Raw genomic sequence first — 26202 nt, forward strand, 5'->3', positions numbered from 1 at the left:
CCAATTTTATAAATATAAACCTAAAAAAATATCAAAACGTTTGTTCTTCAACAAGCCCTAAAATAACTAACTTCAACTGCTGTGCCACTCAGCTTCGAGCTAAATATAACAGCACATCCCATACTATTTCTGGTGTTTTTCATCTCTTCTGTGAAAAAGCTTGGAGTGACTGTTCTGAGACAGTACCATGAGGCATGAGGCACGGAGCACAGCTTTAAAAACACCACTGTTATTATCGTTTTTGAAAGAGCAGTGCAGTCCAACAGATTGACACTTACTCCGTTTATTTATAAAATAAGATGGTGTAGACTTGGCTCAGTGAATTTCAAAATGCAATGTGCAGCAGGAATAGATACAAAATAGTACAACAATCAACCTTCACTGACATTTCTATACAGAAAGATCAAGATAACAACATTCTCTATATTTGAGCAAGTATCTTGGAGGACAAAATACAAAAACGAAAACTCCTTTAGACAACACTACCTGATAAAGGGAGTGGGAGAGCTATGGCTCCCAAAGGACTGTGCCCAAAGTAGAGTGGAGCGACCCAGTGAAACATACAAATATAGCAGACAATGCCACATCCCATTCTCTCAGGACACCTTAACACTGCGACAACTTGAAAGTTAAAAGGCACCACACTACACAAGTCACAAGGAGATTTTGCCACACGTTTGTACCTCTGTAACTGACAAACTTTAAGGCGGATGTCATGTGCAAAAAAAACATCTCAAATATGTGTCACATATACGACTCAGTGTCCTTTCGGGTGCAGTGTGCTTTGATTCTTTCCTCTCTTGCTGACTTTTTGAAAAAATATTTAAAATGTGAAAGATTGAAGAATGATTGCATTATCACTATGTTGCTTGGTATCACAGTCATATTCCAGGCTTCCAGGTGTGGCAAGTGACAGGTGACAGGGGAAAGAGTGCTGGGAGGAGGCCGCTCTGTGGATTTAGTTCCTGTAGCTTTTACGTCCCTCTCCCTCCTTGAGGAAGGTCCATATGAGGGTGTTCACAATATCAGGCTGGTCCTGCTGCAGCCAGTGGCTGGCTCCAGAAATGATGTTGAGGCGGAAATGATTCCTGATGTAGAGGCGGCACGCCTCGGCCATTTCCTGCTCCAAGAAGGCGTCGCGTTCACCCCACAGCAGCAGCACTGGAGACCTGACATAATTCTGGGTAAGGGGGAGGGAGCTGCACAGAGAAAGGAAAACAAAACAGAGATCACCAAAAACTTCATGGCTTGCATCGGTTTTTAGAAGTCAGTGGTAAACAGCTTTTTACAGTCTTGATTTTTTGGGGTTTTTGCTGGACTGCGGGTTTGTATCACCGATTGGCATCATGGCATTAATGTCTTGTGCTTACTGTCAGTCTTAATTGCACCATTGCTCTGAAATGTCAACATTTCCTTCTCAGACACAGAGGTAATTTTATGCAATAAATAAAAATGTCGATAAAAACAAGCAGACACAGTTATATATCATGTCACCACATTTACACTCCGAGAGATTGGTTCTCATTTTAAAAAATTGAACTGAATCAAAAAAAAAAAAAATACACACATATATATAGACACACAAATACACACACATATATATAGTATTGTTGTGGATTTATTTGTTTTGTGCTTAGATACGGTATGTGCTTTAGGAGAGACTAATTGGGTCTGGGTCTGAGATATTTCTCTTACATAAGCATGTAAAAGCTATTCTGAGATAACTCATTGCTTGAGAGGGGAGCAGATGGTACGGTCAGCCATGCATGTGCAGTTCACATCAGCAGTGCATGCACTGCATGCACTCTTTGATTTGATTTGTGCTCATCTCATGGAACACTAAAGGTGAATGTAAATATTTGACAGTGGTGGTTGTTCTGTTTTCTGCTCATTAAGAACTCTGACAGTAGATGGCGCTACTAAATCTGCATTAAATAACATTATGTATCGCTGTATGATCATAACTCTATACAAATGCAAATATGCAAAGAAAGTGATTTTTTTAATTACATTGTATAATAACTAATAAGACTAAACAGCAGTACTGATTAAAAAGCATCTATGAAGACAGCAGTGAAATGGTCTCCTATGGCAACAGCATACCTCTTTAAATAGCTACTGTATAATGCATTATGTTTTATATACGACAAGAATTACTATTAAAAAATTGCCATTTCTAAAAGACAAAGACACAATAACCTCTGGTCTGTTAGTTCTGAGTGAGCTATTTCACATTTTACAGTATCACTTTGACAAAAATCTATCATTAGGTAAAAAAGCTCTTCCCCACCTGAACACATTCCTGTAATAGTTGAGGGCTCCGGTCAAAGCTCCTGGCTGTGAGAGTGCATACAGATAGGCCTCCAAATCCTCTGCAGTGAGCCAGCGGCCTTTCCTCCCGATCCCTGTGCTGCGGCTGGTGAACAAGGCCTTCAGAGCCTACAGTGGAGACAGCAACAAACACTGGGCTCAGTCTCTGTGACTGAGAGCGTCTGATCTAGACTACATTTACCATAGAATGTTCACGTCACTGTAATGAGACTGAAAAACTACTTCAATGGTAAAATCCACTCCCATGACCTTCAGTCACGATCCTGGCACCCCAACTCATTGCTGGCTTGCCGACAAGCCATGCTGTGCTTTGACTTCTGAAAACGGCGGCCCAGGCATATGGGATCATTATGTAATCTTGCATTTAATTAGCTAAAGTCACTTTAGACGCTATCATAATGTATTACTCCAAAGTCTACAGTTGTGATAAAATAAAGGCATTTAGATTTAAGAAAATTAAAGAAATTAATTTAACATTTTCGAAAAACATTTATTTTCACCCATGAAACTAAAAATATGAATTTACGGCCAACAGCCATATAGCTTATTGTAAAATAAACAGGGGTATGTGCACAATGATTAAACAAATGAGATGTTACTTATTTATTTGTGAGATTTTGAGAGGTAGGCAGGCAGAGTCAAGTTCAATGACTCCTGTTTCTGCACTGCAACTTTATTTTTAATGACAAATATAAGAATTACATCAATTTTCCAATTTTGGCCCAAATGTCATACTATTCCTTCCATTACACTGAAAGAAATAAATTGTTTCATTATAGTTGGATAACTGCTAAAACCAAAATCTAAACTCTGCATTATTAAAATCAAAATTTTGAATCTGTTACTCTGAACATGTTGGAATGCTTAAAAAAATTACTTTAAATAATCTAACATGACGATGATAATCTATCATTTCACAGTTCCCATAGGATTAGTTGATCATTTTGTTTACTACAAATATCCTCTATCGCAGCAGGTTATTTTTAGTGGTTACATTCATGCAAACACTAAAAATGGAGTGGCACTGTGATGCTCACCACTACACATGCATATAAACATGCAACCACCCACAAAACACACGGAGATGCAAACACACACAACTTTGACCTTGAAACCGTTTAAGCCCACACACAACAGACCACCTTGAAATCGTTGATGGAGAGCATGAGCTCCGGGAAGCGGGGCAGTTGGAAGAAAAAGAAATGACTACATTTCAGCAGCTGGCTTGGGTGACGCAGGGCGTAATCTGAAGGAGAGGACAGGAGGGGAGAGGAGAGGGAAGTTCAGTTGTTCAATATTAATTAAAGACCAAGCTTTCGTGAGCTGCAAGGTCATGAACATGATAGCAGTCAGTGGTTTTGTCTCTCTGTCTGCACCAGTTAAACCAGCTGTTCTATGTTCACATTAGCCTCCTGTAATTAGTTTCTCATTTTCTCCTCCTTAAGGCAGAAGAGGATTTGCCAGATGGAGACAAACATGAAACTGAAGTAATAATACATCCTCATGAAAGATAATAATTACTCTAATAACCCAATACCCACACCAGGGCCTCTCTAATTAGCATGTTGTCTTTGACAACAACAAAGAATAACATCTAAGGATCTGTCCGTCCACAAACAGTGAAATCATACCTGCGTACACAGAAGGATGGGGACAGTTCAGGACAATGAGTTTCGTCACCATCTCTGGGTAGTGAATGGCAAACAACCATGCTATCGTCCCACCCCAGTCATGGCCAACAAGATAACATCTGTTGTATCCTTGGAAAAAAGCAAATGCATATAAGACCATTATTGTAATAGAAGACAGCATTATGATGTGATCACTGTAATGGAAGCTGATGCTATGCTGTTTATGAACAAGAATGGCAGTGCTGAAAATCAATTTCCCTTCACTGTTGCTGGATACATTCCTTAGTGGACATTTACACCCAGTAAATAGGTGCATGGTAATGACATACAGCCAAATGCAGCTCAAGGTCAGGGCATCAGTCTAAAGGATTCTGATTAAATTACTGTTCCTACAAACTAATCCCCTTACCTGTTCCCACACCATTTACACCCACTGGTATGAATCATCCCAGCAAGCCGCATATCAGTATTGATCTCATGTGTTTCAACAGGCATTGTCACATAGCTAAAATCTGAAAACCACTTTTGGAAAATGACAGGCAACCACCCTGTTTTCAGAATTTATGCTCCGAGCACTGATCTATTAGCTGGCTGTCCAAGTGGCCCAAGATGGCTCCAACATTTGATATATAAAAAAAAAAACAAACAAACAAAAAAAAGTTTTTAAAGGTTTTTTAGTCCAGTCACAGAATAGAGCACAGCAGTTATCAAATGATCAATGTAAGCCTCAAACTTATCCTGAACTGACCATTAAATGAATCGTTTGCACAGGAATATGCATTATTGAGTGCTTAGCTCTGAAAGCCTGTTAAGAAATTAACATCAGCTGGAGCAATGTAAGAAGCGACAAAACATAAACTACAGACCTTTCTTAAAAGCATGTTTTAAGTGAATGTAAATTTTTTATAAGTAAAGTGTTCAAAAGCCACTTGAGAAACTTAACAGACATTATGGTGCCTCTGGCTAGATTTCATTGGGTTAATATTGTTGAAAACAGACATTCTGGACACACATATATATATTCACCACCATGTTCATCACAGCAAGTTTACATAGTGATAGTATGTAGTGCAGGTAGATCACTTTTTTTTGGAATCATCATTTCTATTGTCTATAATAATGTTGAACATTTTTAAGTAATAACTGACATTTGGAAATTAAAGCATTGCAACACTACTACCATAAAGGGCAAGAAACATGAGTAGTTAGACAGTTGCAGCCAACAGTTTAAGTACATTATCTGAAACAGTTTATTTAGGCACTAAATTGACTCCACAGAAATGCAATTTCTACTAAGTTTACTTTACTCTCTATGATCCCAGCTCAGTATCAGGTTTACAGTGTCATTACTGGCTGGTACGATGGCACGGGCTGTATCAAATCATCACATTCCTGTGCATGTCTGTCTGTACTCCGTGTTTTTCAACATGGAGTACATGTTTTTTTTTAGTCATGTTTTTTTTTAGTCTGAGTTAGGTTACAGTTACGTTAAGGTTAGGGTTACACAGGTAGCGGTCATGGTTAAGGTTAGGCCAAGTCTCTGGAAAATCAATGTGCTGTAAGTCAAAGTAATGTCCCCACAAGTTATAAAAATAACTCTCTCTCTCTCTCTCTCTCCTTTCTCTGTTATAAATCTTCAAAGACTATGTAGAAAAATCCAGACATGATCATCTGAGTTATTTCAGTTTTCTTATAATTAGCCCCAAAACAGCTTTAGCACACTTGAATATGTGGTGACAGGTGTGAGGGAGAAGATAAAGATAGAGATCCCAGACACTAACCACTGTACTCAGAGTCATTAGAGAACCTTCACTCCCACACACTTGCCTAGACAGGTTATCTCACACAGTATGTAACCAGTCCTAAAACAGCATGAAACAGCTGTGATATTCTGGCCAGTGAAAAAGCAAAAGCTGTCATTCTGGCCAGATAATAATTACTGGATGCTGGTGTGCAGACAGCCTGCAGACTAGCTTCCTGCTAGTGTTAGCATGAGGTCTGAAGGCCGTGGGCTCTCTATCTGCACAATGTCCCATGTTCAGTTAAGACTGAGTCACAGGAAGTTTGTCATGCCGTGCTGCGAACCTCAGGGCTGTCTGCAGCTTAAGACAAGATAAATAAGTTTATTTTTGAGTCACTGTGCTGCCAAAACAGTGTCCACTCCTTGAGGCTTTTTTAGATTACAGACACACAGTTCTCCTGTGATTCCTCACCTAAGTACTCCACGATATCCCTGACGTCAGTAACCAGATATTCGAAGCGGTAATTTTCAGTGGAGAGCGGCAGGTCGGACTCTCCGTAGCCCCGCATATCAATGGCCACCACGCGGAATTCACTCTTAAATTCACGCAGCTGGTAGCGCCAGGAGAACCTAAGGCACACAAAGGGATGCAAAAATGACTTACTTCCTTAATGTCTTGCAATTACTTTTATACTTAGAGAAACAGTGCTTGACCCTGTGATGGACTGGTGACCTGTCCAGGGTGTACCCCTGCCTTTCACCCAAAGAGAGCTGGGCTAGTCTCCAGCAGATCCCTGTGACCCTAATTAGGAATAAGCAGGTATAGACAATGAATGTTCAAAACAATTTCTGGTTTCTTAACAGCCACTCCAGTGAGGCATTTCCATGTAGCCGAGGAAAGTGCTAGAGTAAATCCTTACTATGTGGCTCAAAAACACTGCACTGTTCGATAGCGTATTTCATTTTTGCCCCTCTGCCAAGCAAATCTTTCTGTCTTTTAAATGTTGCCACTTCATTATGTAGACTTTCTGTTAAAACCATCTGTGTCCAAGCCCCAAACACCAGATAACTTACTGTACACAACTGCATTCAAAGACTGAGTAGAATTCTCCATAGCAAGTAAACAAAATCTGATGTGTAACATCAGCAGAGTGTTGCTTTAAAAATGTCCTTTAATAGCCTTCTAGCCTGTGCAAATTTGAGATAGTTTCAAACTATCTTTTCAAACCGAAGCTATCACTGAGCTTTCTTTCTAGCTGAGCGTGAAGGTCACCTCAGTGTAACAGAAGCTGTACGGTTCTAATTCGCCCACTGATCATGTGGACTGGGATGACTCCCTAATTGAAGATCTTGTCTTGTAGCTCATAAGGCCTGAAATTCCTCTCCTCCTCCTCATCTCTCCGTCTAGTGAGGAGAAGCAGGATGCAGAGCCCTGGCTGTGATTCTGATGAGTCAGGATAAGATCAGGCCACAGAACCCTTAGATCTTAGAATATAGATGAGATTTAAAGCAAAGAAATCCTCTTGGACCCTTCTACCCTCCCTCTGACACACACACATACACTCTCATCTCTCTCATTTCTAAGAGGGAATTAGCACATTTGAAAAAAGTGTTAAGAGTTCTTTCCAACCATGTCTCAGCATAGTTCATCATTCCTGTGAAGAATATGGCAAGTGAAGCAGAAAGAGCACTCCTCTACTGTTAATTAATCTCCGTCCTGTCTGCAGCTGAGATAGTATGTTAGAGATATGGACAGGCTTATAGCTCTTGACAACCTCTTTGGCCCCAATCCACTAGCAACGCTCATCACGTTTTTTTCATTTCATGTCAAGAGGAAGAGATCTTGAGTGCTTTGGACCCTTTTCCCCTGATGTCAAATCGTGTCTGTGAATGAGGGCTCCTCACTGGTGTGGATTTGTTTTTTCAGCCCAGGAGCGAGATCACAGAGATTTAATAGCACCATTAGAGGCAAGGTAGTTTTAGCGGAGTTTCGGAGAGGTGACTGATATAACATTAATAATGTGTTAATATTACCCCTCCTCCTCCCCCTAAAAAAAAAAAAAAAACGAGTTCCTTACCAGAACTCAGGGAAACCGTGTAAAAACAGCATGAGTGGCTTTCCTCTCTCCCCAGCAGCAACATAGTGAAACCGAAGTCCAGACTCCTGGATGGAAAAAAAAATACAGGTATATACACAAAAATGTGACAGGCTCACACAATGGACACAACAATACAAGCATTTGTAAAGGATATTACTGAATTGAAGTACTGAACTGTTTGAAGTACTCTTTTTTATTTAGAGGATATTAGGTATTGTATCCACTTCATATTGTCATTTTTGAAGACTCTCTGTGCCTTTTTTTCACTATATCAGAAAGCAGATGGACCCTGCTGCAACTTAGTGGTGCATGTTGATTTATGAACCCGTGCTCTGAGTGTGGACATATGTATGATTTATTTTAACTACTTTTCTACAGCATGCTCCCCAGGTTGTTTTAGTGAGTAGACAATTTCAGCTTGTATGGGCATTTCTGTTATGCTTGCCATAGACAGTGGACAGATATTCTTGGCATGCACAGGCAAACATTTACTATTTTTACATTTTCTTCTTATTCCTTTGACCGTGCCTAGTTTTATTTTACTTCCATGTATGGGCTTCAAGTAAACATGAGCCACTGAGCCAACCTTCTAGGGTTCATGGCTAAATCATGCATGATCTTGACATTAGTCAGACATGGGCTTGATATGATTTGGTGCTTTAAGAAAAACTTCTGTAGGACCAAAACACAAGCAAACACAAAAGTATAGTTTCTGCAGTGGTTCATTAAAGTACTGGGCAGTGATATAGTGCCACTCCAAACTACATTTACTACATGTACTACACACTATTGTCTTTTTCTGCTAGTACCACTACATTATGTTCATGTGATGGCTATAGTATACATCTACTTTGCAGATAGTTAGTTTGTTAAATATGTTTTACACACCATATAACTGAATTAGCTTGCCTCGGACCAGCCAAATGCTCCTTATATGTTAATCTATCAATAATCATATTGATTACTATGATATATAATAGCAGGGACCATTCTGATGCATACTGAGCACTTCTCCTACTGTTGTTTGCTCTTAAGTAAGGTTTTGTATGCAGTACCCTACTGCTTACTACTTCTGTACTACTTCTGTACTTCTGTACTGTACTGCTGCTCTCATTTAAGTAAAAGATGTGGATCCTTTTATTATTTGGGTTTATTTTCCACTGCTGACATACAGGCTTTAGCTGAGGTTTGTGGTTTTTTTTGTGGTATTTAATCAGATAAGGTTGCGCACTGTGGGTTAGAGGCGGGCAGCACGCAGCTCGGATCCCGCATGAGGCGAGGGGCTGTTCTTTCAGCAGCACCTGAGCGCAGCGCCAGCAAACTGGGATCCACCGACAGCGTCTCCAAAAAATAAACAGACGCCTCATGCTTTTGCCAAAGATCAGGCCCGTTGAGGGTTTTCACGACACGACACGACACGACACAAAGGTGTTAGAGCATTTCACAACAGAAAGCCCTAGCATGCGAGAAACACCCACCACACACACACACACACACACACGCACACACACACATACGCATACACAGACGCACGCACACACACACACAATGGGCTTTTCCTTTACAGGCACCAGCAGGCACCTCCATGTCCAAGTGCACCGACTGTGCGCGGTCCTACCTTGATCCTAACGTAACAGTGCGTTCCCAAGGACGTGTCATTCAGACAAGCCGGCGGAGTTTCACGAATCACCCATTGCAAGGTTGCTGTCGGCCTTAAGACGATGTTCCACCAAAGTTTCAGCAGGGCTACGATGGTGCAAAGAGCACAATAACCGTATATCAATGACCAATAGCCTAACACTCTGATATTCAGCGCAAGTCTGATCAGAAATACCAGCAAGTTGTGGAGTACTCTCGCCATCTTTACATTGCCGCAGGAAATCAATCCGGATCACGTTACCTATTGATTTCTCTCTGTTTATTGCTAGGCTCTGTTTAAATACTGCTCTGACAATGCCGCTGTTTCGTTACCAGCGCATACGCACGACTGTGTGAAGGGAGGATCCCAACAGTCGGTTGAATGGGACGGTGGCAAGAGCATCACGTCAGATTTCACGCTTGCGTGTGACAACGGTGGTTGTTTAGCAGGAGACGGTGTTGTTGACTATACAAGGCAAGTCCGAAATCCAGCAATAAGGCACGGGCTGTGGAGCTTCACAGTGATTTGAGCTAAGAGGCGCTGTTAGGTACACCTAAAAGACCTACAACCGCCGCAAAGCACCGGGACCCCATTGGCTGCCGCTTTAATGGCAACACTAGTATCATGCACGTGTGAATAACTGTCATTCATTAACAAACGGCACCAAACACTTCCTTAGACCTGTCACGTTAAGCGCAGGGGAGCTTTTCAAGGTGCGCATTGATATTTGAACCAGGTGTAATGCGGTCACAGGTGAGCAGCGTCAGGTACCGTAAAACATATAAAACCGAGCACGTCGATTATTGTGATGGAAAAATCTCAAGACAACACACATATTAGGTCAGTTAACTGATTATGTATCACAGGGAAGATGACAAAATGTAGTCAAATATTCATTACAAAGCTTTAGTGTACTGTACAGTAAGTGTGTATACTTTTTTCAATGCTCTTCATCCTGCCTTAATATATAACCATTATAAATGTCAGCTTGCCAAATGGATCCAACATAGTAATGTACAGTTACATTTAGCTACATATAACTATACAATCAAATTACATAAATGCAATGACTGTCAAGTATAAGGATTATAACTGTCTCCCATCAACTGCGCTGTTCAGAATAATGAAGATCACAGCATATTTCAACCTGATCTCATGCAGGATAAATTGCAAGTGGAGAAGATGCTTTAGAATGAGATGGTGTCATTAGATTATGCATACAATCACAGAGAGCTGTGAAAAGGCTTAACAATGATAGATATTCAGATTCATACCCATGATGTGACAACATCAAGGAGGCATTTGAATAGTCCCAAATTCATTCTGCAGCATGACAATGAGCCCAAACATTCAGTCAGGAACCTTCAATAAAGAAGAACAAGGAATTCTACAACAGATAGTTCCAACATAAAAAACAAAAATTGGGATAATATGAAGAGACAGACGACACAAAGACTGCCTAAGCCACTTAAGAACTGCTCAGTTCTGAGGAACAAACAACCCATCAAGTATCTTGACGAACTGGCTACTGTAGGTGGAGGACAAAATCTTACTGTGCAGCTCACATGTGCCTCATAAAAGCTTTGCTTTTGTACATGGCAGACAGTCATATATTTTTAAACACCTTGTGTTAAATCAAGCACACAGGAAAAACTGAGATTAAAATAGCAGGGATTTTGATCCTGAGCCACTGGGGATCTGTAGAAAAAGAGTGATGAAGTTGCAACAGCGAGGCAGTAAAGGTACAGGGCTATAAAACATGCAGGCTTGGAACATGTGCATAAACAATACATAACGTGTTTGTATAACAGAAATTAAAGCCACAATTACATACAGATCATTCTTTGATGGAGTGCTGTAAAAATATACGTCAGACGGGTCTGTACACACTAATTGCTTAATGAAAATAGCTTTATTATTTTCAGTAAAAAAAATTCTTATTTCTTCTAGCATATACAAACATACAGAATATGCTGATAAACAACTTTGGAACAGCCAGAACTGTATGAACAACAAAGTTCAGTGCATATACATTTAACACAAAGTATAGCGTTTTCAAGTAGTCATGAAAATAAGGAACTGAGATTATCAATTCAAGTGGGAAATGTTGGTGAGAAGTAACTTTAATCTCTGTTCAAAATATACTTTTTCTTTTTAGCAAAAACATTTTATAAAAGAAGAGTAACAGGACAAGTGCATGTAGCATTTAAACCAGCGTTCCACAGTCTACATTGGGTAAGTATTTAGGTCAGCTTCAACTGAACTATGGTGGTTAAGGTTCATTGACTGGGACAACTGAAACAAGAACAAAACACTGCACATTTCAGCAAACAAGACAACAATGTGGCATTTACTATGGTGTAAGGATGCTTTAATTAGCTTGTCCTACAACTGGCAGCTGTATCAAGTCTCATTCAAATGCAAAAACAGAAAAACATGCAGAAATTTTTTACATTCAGGTTTGAATTGTGACTGTGCTTCACACCAATCATCCCAAATTAAAGAGTGCATCAGTGCAGACATTTACCAAAACATTCAAATACAATTTAAGGGCAAGACCCATTAATCCATATTTACCTAATGCTTTCTTTTCACAATTAGCTTTTTATTTTTTTGACAAGAATATACATAAAGATATTGCAAAGTTGTTTATTGTGTCCTGAAAAGAACCAACAGCTCATGTTATTGTGAAACAACAGAAGTGTTGAACAGAACGGCAAAGTTTCAAGTAAATCCCAGTTGATTTTTAGTCCAGGTTAAGCTCAAATGTAGTCATGATGTCCCGCTGCAAAGTCATGTCAATACCACACATCTAAAGAGAAAGAACAAAACCATAAAAGAAGTTGGTAAACTTATACCAAAAACAGCTACAACAATATCACATGAACTGAAAGAAACTCACAGCTTCACGTCTGCGACGCTCTTGCTCTTTCTTCCGGGCCATCTCTCTTTCCCTGTCCACTGAGTGCTGTGTGGTTAGAGGTTGTGTTTCTCTGGGAGACTTTGGCTTTTGTTGCTCTTCATCTTTAGGAGAATCTAAGCTGCAAACTCTCTCTAATGGATCTGGATGCTCTTCCATAGGTTGTGGATTTTGTTCTGTTTTACACAAACCTGGGGGGCTAGAAAGACAATGTCCTTGTTGGTTAAAAGTTCCTTTATTTCAATCAACTGTTCTAGAGATCAACTGAACCATACAATGTAGTTTTGTTATCTCCTTTTGTCAGAAATTACATAAAGAAATAAAGAAACTCGTTTTGGAAACATGTTTCATGCATCTGCTATTTCTGTAGGAATACCTGCTCTTTTCAGGAGACTCCTTCTCCTTGTTTTCTTCCATCTGTTTCCTCTTCAGTGCTCTTTCACGTTCTTCCTTTTCTATGGCAGCCTTACGGAAATGCTGGAAGCTCTCCTTTGAGGACTTGATTGCAGCTGGAGTGACTGCCTCTCTCATAAGTCTTGCCCAAGACTCAGCATTTTTCAGAACAATGTCCTGAAGAAGCCAAAACACTATGTTTATCAGTATTCTTGTAAAAAGTTCTGGGTATTTGTGGCATTAGTGACTGTAGAAGGGGTGGACATAGCAAGCCCGCTTCCTGTTTGAATATAGGAAGTAGCTGCTGGCTTCAACAAGCCATTGACAGTAATCATTGTGGTTTTGTCTTTGTTTTAACATTCTCTTAATATTCCTAATATTTTATATCAATAAAAGATATTAAGGTAAATAACTGACCAATCAGGTACCTCCTTTAATCCATGTGGCCTCATTCCACCCCTAAGTTGGGATGATTGATAGGTTTGATTGACAGGTTGCTTTACCCATACCAAAAAAATGGATTTAAGCTCAACCCTCCGTAGTAGGAATGGATTTGCTGCTGCTTGGACATTTAAGAACAGTGTAGAAAATGCTGCTGATTGGCTCAGTGGTCACCATGGACATGTTCTCTAGACACTGCCTTATTGTCCAAATATGGTACTTCTAGCTCCAAGAGAGCAACGTAGCAACGTTCATAATGGCAGAAAATGGTGGCTGAATTGGCTTCATTCCTGTGGTGCATAACGCTATGGGTGATGTCACACTGTATAGGTCCACTATACACTGTCAATGGGTGGCACCAATATGGATCAATGTTAAAGCTATGTAAATTCATTCGTGACCACTAGAGGGCAGATAAACCTCAGATGAGATTACTATGAATAATACTTCAAATTGAGTTGGAACTGTGAATTGCACTATTTTCAAATTCAATAAATAGAACAAATTTCATTTCATTCACATTAAAATTATATTTTTCTAATTTGTAGTTAAAATATAATATATATATATTATGTAATGATTTGATTTTAGCAATGATTGCCCAGTATATTTTCAAAATATCAGTCAGTAAAACACTGGTCATACTAAACTACTTTTTAATAGAATTCAGTGACAGTATGGGCCACCTTAGTCATAAACTTTAAAGTACATCCTTGCTGAAATTGTACCACTGTATATTGATCTGCAGGATAATTTTCCAGAAATCCAGTAATAAGATCAGCACCCATTTGTAATAAAACTCAGTTCAACAATGCTAACCTTTTTGGAATTTGGGGGTTTTTCCTCTTCAGCAGATTTACTGGCTGTGTTGGTGTAAGGCACATTAGTCAAATGAGTATCAGGGAAATCTTCAGGGTAGCTGAAACCTAGCACAATTCATTGAGGGGAAAAAAATGTGATTAGCTAAAATATTAGTCATTAAAAAATGTTGATGTGAAAAGTAAGAGTCATAGAGTAACTTACTGGACTTTGTCTCATCTTTGGATTGCAGTGGGCTGTCTCCCAGAGGGGACAGCACTGGGCCCTGCTGAAACATCAGATTTACTCTTATTTCAAATGTTTAGATCCTTTGTGCTCAACAGTAATGTAGCCATCATTTAAAATGTTCAAGACCAAACAAACAAATAGAAACACCAGTAATAGTACTACACAAAAATTCTGGATCTTTTCCTTTGGAATTCTTATATTACACTTCTACAATCACATCACAATAACTTTTATTTTGATTTTTATTAGATGTTTGAAATAAGTGAACAATGTTACAGTAAATACCAAGAAAAGAGTCCCCGCAAAAGATCTGGAGAGTTACTGTAAAAAAGCGATAGTGCATGTGTTGCCCTTTGAAGATGTCTTCCAACACCCTGTATACAAAGTCTTTTGTAAATGTCACACAATGTACTAAACAGCTACCATAATGTGTTGATTTTAAACTAATTACACTGCAAAATAACACAGTAGGTGTTAGTAAAGTACACAAAACCTTAACTGATGCAGTCTGACTTAATTAAAGCCAAAATTCAGAGACAAATGTTCATTATAAAAAGTCATCAGATATAAAACTACCTCAAATCTAGCAGCAGCCCAGTCTAGCAAAACTCCTGGAGATGCCATGGGGGATAACAGGGCAGACAAATCTGTCAAAACAGTAAATGACAAGTATATGACATGTTTATACAAACAAACAGCAGTAGCTGGTGTATACTAAAAGAAACTGAATACAGTCAGAATTAAAGAGTTTGAATGAAAGAGCGCGTCATACAAAAATCAGAGGTCACTGAGGTGGATAGGTGGCAGTTCAGTGGATCTGATCTGTAGAGGCAATGGCAGTGTGTGTGTGAAGAATTAGGGATTTCAGTGAGAGACATTTATTAAAAGAGGTCAACAAAGGGTTTTTTAGGAGGCACTGATGCTGGTTTGGCAGTTGGCCTCAGAGGTTGCTAAAAGGAATTGCTACAAAAGAATTGGAGAATAATGCAATCAGTGATTTTCACTTCACCAGAGAAATATAGTCTGTTGAATTGAGGCAGAGTGACCCAGTTTTTCCATGGCCAAAGCTTACCGACTCACGTTTTCTTCATGAAAACAGCAACTTTAACAAAATTGCTACAGTTCAAGTCAAAGAGATTTAAAAAAAAAAACAAAAAAAAAACAAATCCCTCTTACTTGGGGGACAAAAAAGACAGGCAAGCATTACCTGGAGGTGATAATGATGGTTCATCACTGATGTGGTCTGCATTATGGCACAATGGGTAGCCATTAATGTCTACTGCTGGAGACTGCACAGGAAGAGAAGGCTGACAAGTCTTGATGGTGGCTTTTGTCAAATCTTTATTCTCCAATATCTCCTTTTTACAGGCAGCTCTATTCACCTTTGACTTAAGAAGACAATACATTTTTACTTTTTATTTTAGTCAGCCAGGTAAGCCTAACTGTAAGCACATACCAAACATATTTACCTTTGTCTTAATCTTTTGGCAAGAGACTTTACTTTTCTGCTTCTTTGTTTTGGGTACTGAAAGAAATGCACATTAACAATTCACAGTCTAAGGTCAGGCTGTTTAAACCACCAATAAAAAAAATTACCATGTTTAAACAGAATTCAGTTTTCTGTGCACCAACATTCACACAGTCACATGCTAACTCGTCCAAAATTATGATCTCTGTTTTATTACTGCAATGTGAACATTCTCTATGCCTGACACAAAAATGAATGCAATGGATTGTTTTTCTATATGGATGAACACCATAGTGTTGATATATAGCCCAATAACCACCTATAAAAACACAACTTTACAAAAAACGGTGTGGTTCACAGCACCACAGTAATGCACTTTGTCAATACTGTTGTTGCATGTAATGATTATTGAATAGAGAAACTGTTGCTTTTTTATTAAATGCTGGATCTCTATTAAAATCAGAACAACACTAAGTGAAACAGGCTAAAAATGAAGAGAATGGTAACACACCAGCTTGGTAAAAAGTTGGTAAAAGAAATGGTGCGAAAGGGTGTAGTATTATCCAAGTGTACTCAGTGCTACAGAATGGGTAAAAAATGCTGAAGTGCAACTTATGTTTTTTTTTCTGCTAACCTCTAGTGGCTTCACTTTTCACCTTGCTTTTAACTAGCAAGGGTAATAAACACTACTGTTAATTTAGATTTTGCTAGTGTTAACTTTATATTTCAACTGATGGAGTGTAAATTAATGCACACTAAAACAGAAAAAAACCAGGTTACTACAATATTCTGAGATGATGACATATACAAAGTGTATGTGAAATAAACAAAGAGCAACTTATGAATGTGCAAAAACATAAAACTTAATATTTTGTGTGTAACCAACAGAAAAAGGATTTGAAGCACAGAAGAAAGGCACTCTAAATTGGTAAATTGTGTGCATAGCTTATGTCTTGTATTACAAAAGAGTGGAGGGGAGTGTAAGGCAAAGGCTTGTGAGGGTAGAGCGCTGAGGAGAGCAGCTAACCTGATTCAGAGTCACTGCTATCAGAAGTGCTAGAATGACTGCTACTGCTACTGCTGTCAGAGCTGGGTGATAAGCTGCTGCTGCTGCTGCTGCTGCTGCTGCTGCTGCTGCTGCTGCTGCTGCTGCTGCTACTACTACTACTATCACTGATGCGTGACAGGCAGCTGAGATCAGGAGACGCTGTGACTTTACCTGTTTAAAAAAAAATTGTAAACTGTCATTTCTTTTTTTTTTTTCCCCACTACCTCCTGAAAATATAAATGCAATGATTATGACTGTTAATGAAATTCAGGTCTTACCTACTGGGCATTTTTTCTTAATCAAGTGTTGCTCTTTACTGACAACCTGAGGTTTCCCAGTCTGAATTGCTCCTGTGGGTTTAATTGGCTTTTTTTCTGAGATAATGAGAAGAGATAATGAACCTCCACATTCACATTCAAAGTAAATTACAAAATTCTGAGCCTTTCAAATGAAACAAACAAACAATGATGTCTATTCCAAAAGAGGAAAGCTTTAGCAAAGCAGAATTGAGATGTACTTACTGCTGACATTCTTCCTCAGACATGTTGCAACAAACTTCTGTAAGTCCCTCAGTGTGGAAGGCTTGAGCATTTCAAAGTCAACCTCAATCTCCTCTAGAGTGGAATCTCTCAGACAAGACTCTCTGGCATGAATGATGCTCACCAACTTGCCCAGTTTATCACCAGGTAGCTTGTTGATGTCCAGTTTCAACTGCCTTTTCTCCTGGTAAGTCATTGGTATCGATGGGACGTCATCCTCACATTTTAAGGGTAGTCTGTGAATATTGTGTCTGTTGCCAAGCCTAGACATGCACAAAAAACATCTGATATTATCCTTAGCACATATCGTAGCATACATAGCTCAGTATTACTTCAATAGGTATGAAATATGAACATTAAATGTTCACTTACAAAGAAGAGCTGTTGGTGTTGGCAGTTTTTTCTACAATAGATTTGTATTTTGAGGATTTGTGCATTAGTCGAGCAATGTCCTTTTCTTTAAACCCTTTTTCCTTTTTCAGCTTGTCTTTCTTTGGTTTCACTGGGGGCTCTTGGGTAAGTCTCTTCAGTTGATCACTGACAGCCTTCAACTGAAAGGTCAGCCATTATTAGTTTAAATGCATTGAAGTAATTTCTCAGTCATTTGCACCATTACTGTCCTGTATAATACCAACCCTCTCCTCCAGACTGGCCAGCTGCACGGCAACCTCTTCTGATGAACTGTCTGCCTCTGAGGAACTTTCACTTTCAGAACTTGCTGAAGTTGACAAACTGCCAACTCTGTCTCCTTTTCCCTTGACAACCAGCTGACAAGGTAAGACACAACCCTCCGGTTTGTGGGGAACCTTCAGATAACGAGCCTCAAAAACAGCCTGTTGATACAAAAACAAATGTTTATCTAGTACTAATTCATCAGCAAGGGATGCTTGGGTCAATCTGCAGGGGCATTTCAACTTCCCAGCATTCTTTATATAAAGCCCAATCCATAAGTATTGCCTTACTGATTTGATAGAACAATATGTAAATGAATGAATACGTTAATCTATACCTGAAGTTTTCTTGCCATGTAGACCACCTCATGCGAAGGTGGATTATATTTGTAACAGTTAGAAAACATTAGCCGGACATCAGCCGCAAACTCTTTTGCATTTGTATATTCACGTTGATCCATTTTTTTCTGAAAAATAAAGCTGTTAAGAAAACTGAAATACAACTTATTTTGAAAATACTGTTATATATTCACTTTGATGACTGTTCTAAACATTTTACCCTAATGGTACTCAGGTCCATAGGCTGCTTGATGATGTCATGGTAGTCATGTAAGCCCAAAGCAACCGCATCAACTGGGGTATAAAAGGGCCACGCATATGCATAGTGTCTCTTTGAGAACATTTCCTTCAGGATGTCATTGCAGTACTTGAGCTCCTCTGACAATCTGACCTTCTTGCCCTCACAGGCAGGCAATTCTTTCTTAGGAGGTCTGATAGGCCTTCCACTGCCTCTCCTGGGGAACAATGTACAAGGTGCTGAGTGCTTGTCAGCAGGGGATGCATCACTGCTGGTCATCACTGAGGTGGTGGAAGCTGTGGGGTCTGCTTTCCTCTTAAAACCTTTTTTAATCTGAATATTTAGAAAGAAGCAGAACATAAACAGTAAATCACTATGTCACCTAAAATTACACAAAGTAATAGAAGAAAGAACTTGTTTTACATTGATCTTTAGAATTAAGGTTCATTACTGCAACAAAATGCCAGGAATTTAACTTTAGTATTTGACCACTACCAATTTCACTATTTATTGCAATGGGGAAAATGTGATTAACCATTTCTCTGCAAACTATTCAAATGCTTACTGTTGCATCATTTTGTGCAGAGAGTTGTATGGGTGGCACAAATTGAGGCACACCAGGAGGAATAACTGTCACTGTCTGCTGGAGAACAACTTCTGACACAAGGGATCGCTGCTTTTTTACACCTGCATAAGAGAAGTAAAGTTAATACAAGTAAGTGTAATTTTTAGTGCTACATAAATCATAAGAAATTACTGTCCAGCAAACAAACACCTTCTCTAAAATCTTTTGCAAAAATAAGCAGCAGAAAATCAACATTAAAATCCAGTAACATAGACCAACAACCTATTGGACCATATTTTAAGAGAGCATTGTGCAGAACACCTGCATACCTGCCAACTTTTTGACTTTCACTGGTTCCTTTGTAGTGACTACTGTAATGTCACACTCTTCCTTAGGCATTTGGGACACTTTCTGCAAAAAAAGCTTCTCCAGGGTCTGTGCCATAAAAACAATGTCATCCCCAGGCTGTGGAAAGAAAATCTATATATTTTAATAAAATAAAAGCATGCAATGTAACATTTTTATGTCGGACAATCCTGTTTGAACTGCAAAACATCAGAAACAAACAAAATAAAAATCAGCATTGTGACAGCCTAAAAACGCCATTCTGCATGAACTTCAACTCATGCATTTCAGTATCATACAACAGCAATAGGGATTGAACTTTATTTTAGTTTGGAGACCTACTAAACTTGCTCACATTTCATATTCTGTATACATTATTTCTTAAAAGCACTTAGCTTTTAAATCGTGTTACTTAGTTGTACATACATTTTGGCATCGTATACAAAATGATATTCCCTTACCCGATTGTACATGTAACAGTTGGTAAACATGGTGTTGAAGTCTTGTATACACTCATGTGCTTGGCTGTAATATTTGTTCTGAAGTCGCTTTTTAATAGTGCCCAGATCCATAGGCTTTGTAATAATTGTATAATAATCCTGAAAGCAACAAAGAAAATGGCATAAATAAACCAGTCTTTCCATCCCAAACTTGCAGTCTAAGGCGGGACGTGATTAAATAAATGTGTTCCTGTAGATTAACTGGCAGCAAGAAAACTTTGACAACACATTTACAGGAAAGCTGCAATAGTCCTAGTCTTTCTATCAACATGAAATGTACAACTTACTGGGAGACGCAGGGCTACAGCATCAACAGGCTGTCGAAAGGGCCACGAAAACTGGTGCCTCCATAAAGCTTTGACCACCACTTTTTCCAGATACTGTAGCTGATTGGTTACACGGCCAGAGTTCTTGTGATTGATGACCTCTGGTGGAGGGGGATTTCCACTCACAGTGGGATAAGCTTTCATGTCGGACATTGTGGTGTCCAAAGGCCAAGTGGGAGGAAACTCTCTGGAGTATGCTTTCCTTCAACTTAGTGCTCATCACACGCTTTCCTAAACAAGGAGTGAAGAGTATTTTCCAGTGCTTCAGTAAAAAACACAAAATTAGTAAATCTGTCTTTTATTACTATGGCAAAGCTAAAGCTTATACCACCTTAATTTTTTCCAACAAACACGTAAAGTTTGCTGCAACCACCAATCCTACCATTTTGAGAAAATTACCTAAGAAAAAGAATATAAAAGCGAAAAATAAGTTACCCATTTCATTTACAAAAATTCAGAAGGATCCTGCTGGATTAAGGGGGATTATTAGTGGTTTGGGTTTTTTGGTCATATTTACTGACAAGAAACACACAACATAATGTGTTTTCAGTTAATACTTAGCTGCTTTAATAGTCTTTAAGTTTAAAAAAAAAACAAAAACAAAAACAAAAAAAACCTGTCATCTGAGAACAGCCCATCTGTTTCATTAAACTACCTTAATAGTTTTCAACTGGAGACATTTAGCAGCTACAGGAGCCAAAAACATCATAGTCTGATCTTCATTGAGGTAAATATTAGGATAGGACAAAAAATGACTATTGGCATGGTGTAAAATTTGTTGAAACCAATCATATGGAAAGGGAGAAAAATGTGCCATGAACTCATCTCCACCTCTGACATGACAAGAAAAACAGCTTATTGATTACATTCTGCTCAGTACTGCTCACACTGACATCACATCACGTTTAAAAAATACAAAACAAACAAAAAAAAAAACTCAAATGGACATCAGCATTCTGAAAACCAGTGGATGCACCACAGACATATTTCCTCTTAAAAGCTGAGTAATACTGACACCTACAGTATCTGTCATAAATTGTACTCATCGGTATTACAGCTGGGCAGAACTGGGCAATAACAAATCCATGTTTCTAACCAACACTTTTCATTATTTGAAAAATGAAAGGACTAAAACATTAGGGACATGGCTTACTAAGCTACAGTAACTAACAAAATACAGTAACTTACATGGCAAAATTCTTTCTTATTTGCATTTTATTTTTGTAAAAAAAGATGACAAATGACAGTACATTCAAACATATATAAACAATGAAATCCAAGTGAATTAAATCTTCTTGTTCAATGTATGTAGGTGCAGAAAAAAAACAAAAACAATTGCATGACCAACAATTGAGTGACTAAATGATGATCTCCTCAGCCTATGACTTCCTGTCAAAAAAAACAAAAAAAAAAACCCTAGTGCCAAGTTTGTCATTAAGTTGAAAGATTGGTGGATCACCTGCTATATGTCGCATTTGCATTATTGTTAAAAAAAATAATAATAAATAAGTACTTGGACATGCTGGAAATGAATGTCTGTTTCCTTATTTAGACAAGACAAGCATTTGAAATTTGAAAGAGCATGCACAAAATAAATCAATTAACTGAAAACAAAAAAATGAATGCCAGATAGTGTGTAATGCAAATCAAGACTTGGAGACTTTAAAACAAACAAATCAAAGTCACAATCTCACTGCAAAAGCATGTCATGTATAGGGGATTGAAAGTTTCACATGATGAATAAAAACCAGATGATAGATCCAAATCTATCAGTATCTCACACATTTAAAGTCCATTAGTAAAAAGAGTCATGATGCAACTTAGTGAATATAAAAAATGTTTAACCCCATTTACATGTTTTGGTCACAAACAAGACTTTAATTGGGGGGGGGACAAAAAAAAACAAAACAGTTGATGCATTAAGATGATCTGTTTCACATTAAAATGTGGCTACATATTTACATACTAATATTTATTGTAGTTAAGGTAAAAGACAGACTGCATAATATAAAATACCTGTACCCCTCAATGGACAAAAAGTTTGAAATCAACACGTTTTGTTATGAAAAAAAAAAAAAAAAAACTTCATTAGATATTGGAGACAGGAATATAAGCAATGTGGGTAGTGCACAAGGCAAAGTTAGAAAGATCATTATACTACCCCTGCCATTAAACATAACATTCATGCCACAATTATGAAACGTTCTGTGCATTCAGATATGGGACGATTGTGTATTGGTTACACAACTACTCTACATTAAACATTTAATGAGAAACATCCAGAAATACTGTAGTTCTGCTGCCTGGTAAGAATATGAACAATCCCACATCAAGGGCTAACCCTCACAGTTAACAGCTCGTCCTGTAAACTGCCTGACTGCTCGCGTGTAGGCCTACACATATTTAAGTTAACTTGCCAGAACTCTGGTAACGTCACATGTGCCACATGAAACTCTGGTGTTTGAATGCTGTGTAGCACTATCTGAGAAATATTTTGTAAAATCGTGTTATACTAGCATGTGATGAATTGATCTATCTGATGATGCCAACAGGCCAGAGGTTTGTGAAACACTGAGATGCGCAGGTGCTGCAAGATGGGGTGACTTCTCTTACGCTCATATTTGACACCCAGGTGAAGGCTTTATGATTTAACTAACGTTACTCAAGTGTTAGGTATCGGTGCAACACACAAGCATGGCGCACTGTTGACGGAGCTCCTCCAACACGTGAAGCCACCGCCACGCCCACCGGTTAGATTAGCATTTAACGTTAGCTAACTAACACGAGTGTGGAAGGAAAACCTAAAGGGTTGACACATGGCAAAGAAGTAGGTGTCTGAGCTATGCTTGGACATGTCTGTAGGTTCCCCGGATTATGTACCTGGCGCCTACGTAACAACATCAGCTAAAATAACGTTATACTAGTTATTTTGAAAAATGCTAACGTTGACGGACAATTTCAGCTAACGTTACCACAACTTTAGCCTGCCTGCGTGCTAGCTGACTCAACTGCTATTCAGTAGTTAGCTAACGCTAACTACTTCACGTTAGAGCTAGTCAGTTCTTTTAATGTTCCCATCATTCTTGCAGGTGTGCCTTACCTACCGAAACAAGGCCGATGCGTCTTCCCGGGGGCATTTTCTCTCATCACATTAGAAAAGCATATAAATTAGCATAACTTAGCTAACGTTAAACTCTGGGTAGCTGTTGAAATGTGGCTGCTTTAACGTCGTGGGCTCCTTTCCAACTCCGCTACCTTTCGCAAACATTTGCCATGATTTGCTAGAGGAATTACGCCTGTTGCCTTAAAACAGGATCACGTTAAGCAAACACAGCATTTGACAGGCAGAGTCGTGCGAGCGTTAACGTTACCTTCCGAGATACCACGGGCTCGTGCGTTCTACTCTTCAGTGGCAGCCGTCTCTACGGCAACCACCTCACATTTATAGCCCTCAGCCCGACGCTGTGGAACCGATTGGTCAGGACGCGACCGACCGTGTTGGTCTGCATTTTTGCACTGAAAGGCGCTCGACACAACTGCAGTAGTCCCTAAAAAAAGAAAGGCGCTCGACACAACTGCAGTAGTCCCTAAAAAAATACAGCCCACTGTTGCTCCTGTAAATTTGTAGCTAACCTATTTTAAAGCATACGTTTGAAATTAGTGTGAAGTTGTTCCAACTCGGTGTAATAGCATTATCAGTCGACGAGAGTACAGGCTTGATTTCGTGCACCCAAACTCCTTTGACTGTCAACCCGTGTCTGCCTCTGCAGGCAGACTGTAGCAGCTGCCACACTGGCTCTGACTGCCAATGATGAGCTACAGTGTCTATGCGGGGACAGCAACGGAAAACCTGACTCCTGGGCGGAGCGGTGATGTCAAGGGCTGACCCAGAACCGGAAAGCCTGGCTTCAGTGAACAGTCTAGGGGTGTGCTATACTGCAAAATTTGGTATCGATCCGATACCTTGGTATGGGTATTGATCGATATTTAGATCGATCTGCCTACCCCTAGTGAACACATGGAAAGTATGTAGGTTCCTTAGCACAATCATGTAACTGTACTAATTGCCCAATATTTCATGAAATGCTACATTAAGGTTTTTGCACATTATAGAAAACTATACGCCGTAAGTATTAACTTTTGTAAAACTCCCCGCTACAAAGACCGGTATTTGCATTACTTAGTAGATATTTTGGGGGACTGTTAAGCCGGGAACCACGAAAACACAATAAATATGAGTAATGTAAATTTTAAAAAAAGTCTAAATAAAAAATATTCTTAAAAGAATGCAAATAGCTGAATGTATGAAGGGAGCGAAATCAGTCTCTACTAGGTGCACTCGAACTAGACACAGTTAACTTCTTGTTAGGTGGAAATCCTAAACAAATCAGTATGTCTTTACTAATTTAACATTACTTATTTATTCAGTTCTTGATTCTGATATACTGTTATTGTTAACTAATGTTATTCTGTAAACCCAATTAAACTATAAATAAACAAGAGTTGACTGGAAAATAATAATTTAGTACCCCCAACAGTTTCAAACGTACCAAAAGTGATATTTTCTTAATTATCCACACTCGTTGTCCACAAGATGGAGCCATTGGCAAAGATGTCACGTTTCAGGTTATCTTACAAGTGGGAGCTATAATGGAATAAATATAGGATGGATAGATGTAATGTCAGAGGCATGTTATGGTTTGTGTTTGCCAAGAAATGTATGTTTGACTGAAATATTTGCAGTTTTGTATAGACAAGAAGATGCTCATTATGGTGGAATATAATTCCTGAAAGAATTAGGTTAATTAGGTTAACAGGTTAATTTGCCTAAAGATTAATCAAGGTCTTTGTTTAACTTATGTTTATTATGCAAAAAGAGGTAGCCCAAGTAACATATAACATACTTTTTTTTTACATTTTTTGCTGTTTTATAATATTTTAATGTAGAAGGGATTGGTAAGAATGCTTAAAAATTCTGCAGTGCAGCAAATTATCTTTAGCATAATACAGTAACAATAATATAGTAATAATACAATAACAAAGCAGTACACAATTATATAAATTTGGAGGTGAAAAGCAAAAGAAAAGTAGTAAACAGTTGAGGTGAATTTGATGAGATGGGGAGATGTCTATGGCACGAGCACAATACGTAAATACAAAAAGACAAGGTGCGAGGAAGTTTAGAAAGTGAAAGGACTGGGTGTGTCAGATTGTCAGAGATCCTAAATGAGTTTTGAATCAGGCCATAAATACTGACACTGCGTCTGTTCCTCTGACAATGGCAGGAAACTTGTTCAAAAGGGAGTAGGTCATAGAGGAAAAGACTCTGCCCCCTGATGTTTCAAATGTGAGGAGTAACAAAGGGTATTTGTTTTTGAATGAATAAATATAAACTCTTTAAAACAAGTTAAGCACATAGGAAAGTGAGCACATTCTGCTACCGCTACTAAGTGGTGGGATGTAACCAATTGCATTTAATTTACTGTACTCAAGTATGATTTGTGAGTAATTATATTTATTTATTTATTCTTTTACTCCATTCCAGAGGGAACTATTACCTTTTTACTCAGTTGCATTACTTTTACAGTGTTTATTAAACTTCAGATTGTCAGATTACTTATAGTAATCATTTGAATGGATTTTTGTAGAAATGTAACCAAAGTAAAGCAAATAAAGGAGGTAGAAACTTTTTAGAAACTTATACCTGAATTTCCATTTGTGATGAATAAAGTTTATCTTAGAAACAGCATCACTGTGAACACAGTAATACGCCAGTAACAATTAATCCAGTAAGTATATACATAATAATATTAAAATTGTTACAATTGTTATTGCCTACAAAATGAGTAGTTTTACTTTTTTATACTTGACTAAACATAATTTGCTGTTAATTTGCTTCTGCTTTTCTATGCAGGTCTTTT

General features: G+C 38.5%; 2 protein-coding genes across 3 annotated transcripts; both read right to left on the reverse strand.

The window, feature by feature from the left end:
* Positions 1-911: 911 nt before the first annotated feature.
* Positions 912-9663, reverse strand: ephx4 (epoxide hydrolase 4). Its single transcript, XM_026305293.1, has 7 exons — positions 9421-9663; positions 7782-7867; positions 6176-6333; positions 3963-4091; positions 3474-3577; positions 2291-2439; positions 912-1199 (listed from the first exon to the last, which is right to left on the reverse strand). The coding sequence occupies exons 1-7, from the start codon at positions 9661-9663 to the stop codon at positions 959-961; spliced, it is 1110 nt and encodes a 369-aa protein (XP_026161078.1). The 3' UTR covers positions 912-958.
* A 1779-nt stretch (positions 9664-11442) lies between these two features.
* brdt (bromodomain, testis-specific) lies at positions 11443-24491 on the reverse strand. 2 transcript variants are annotated; one of them, XM_026305485.1, is made up of 20 exons: positions 23386-24491; positions 20243-20512; positions 19917-20054; positions 19440-19575; positions 19111-19232; positions 18528-18878; positions 18307-18435; positions 17933-18130; positions 17670-17848; positions 17280-17560; positions 17037-17132; positions 16738-16929; positions 15712-15767; positions 15450-15630; positions 14819-14889; positions 14219-14279; positions 14015-14121; positions 12738-12931; positions 12344-12560; positions 11443-12253 (listed from the first exon to the last, which is right to left on the reverse strand). In XM_026305485.1, exons 2-20 carry the CDS (start codon positions 20432-20434, stop codon positions 12188-12190), a joined length of 2967 nt encoding a protein of 988 aa, XP_026161270.1. In that variant the 5' UTR covers positions 20435-20512; positions 23386-24491; the 3' UTR covers positions 11443-12187. The 2 variants fall into 2 exon arrangements, with proteins under 2 accessions (XP_026161270.1, XP_026161269.1); XM_026305484.1 differs by having other exon boundaries at positions 14219-14282.
* Between the last annotated feature and the right edge of the window lie 1711 nt (positions 24492-26202).

This window comes from Mastacembelus armatus, chromosome 4 (genome assembly GCF_900324485.2).
Source record: "Mastacembelus armatus chromosome 4, fMasArm1.2, whole genome shotgun sequence".
Classification (NCBI taxonomy): domain Eukaryota; kingdom Metazoa; phylum Chordata; class Actinopteri; order Synbranchiformes; family Mastacembelidae; genus Mastacembelus; species Mastacembelus armatus.

Excerpts from the sequence above, each read along its gene's own strand:
- ephx4 (XM_026305293.1), bottom strand. The coding sequence starts at position 9,663 with ATGGCGAGAGTACTCCACAACTTGCTGGTATTTCTGATCAGACTTGCG. Across the intron at positions 6,334-7,781 it reads CACGGTTTCCCTGAGTTCTG|GTTCTCCTGGCGCTACCAGC; the intron begins GTAAGGAACTCG and ends TGTGTGCCTTAG. Across the intron at positions 4,092-6,175 it reads GGATATCGTGGAGTACTTAG|GATACAACAGATGTTATCTT; the intron begins GTGAGGAATCAC and ends CTTTTTTCCAAG.
- brdt (XM_026305484.1), bottom strand. The coding sequence starts at position 20,434 with ATGTCCGACATGAAAGCTTATCCCACTGTGAGTGGAAATCCCCCTCCA. Across the intron at positions 15,768-16,737 it reads TAGCAGTGACTCTGAATCAG|TACCCAAAACAAAGAAGCAG; the intron begins GTTAGCTGCTCT and ends CATTTCTTTCAG. Across the intron at positions 12,932-14,014 it reads AACCCCCAAATTCCAAAAAG|GACATTGTTCTGAAAAATGC; the intron begins GTTAGCATTGTT and ends TGGCTTCTTCAG.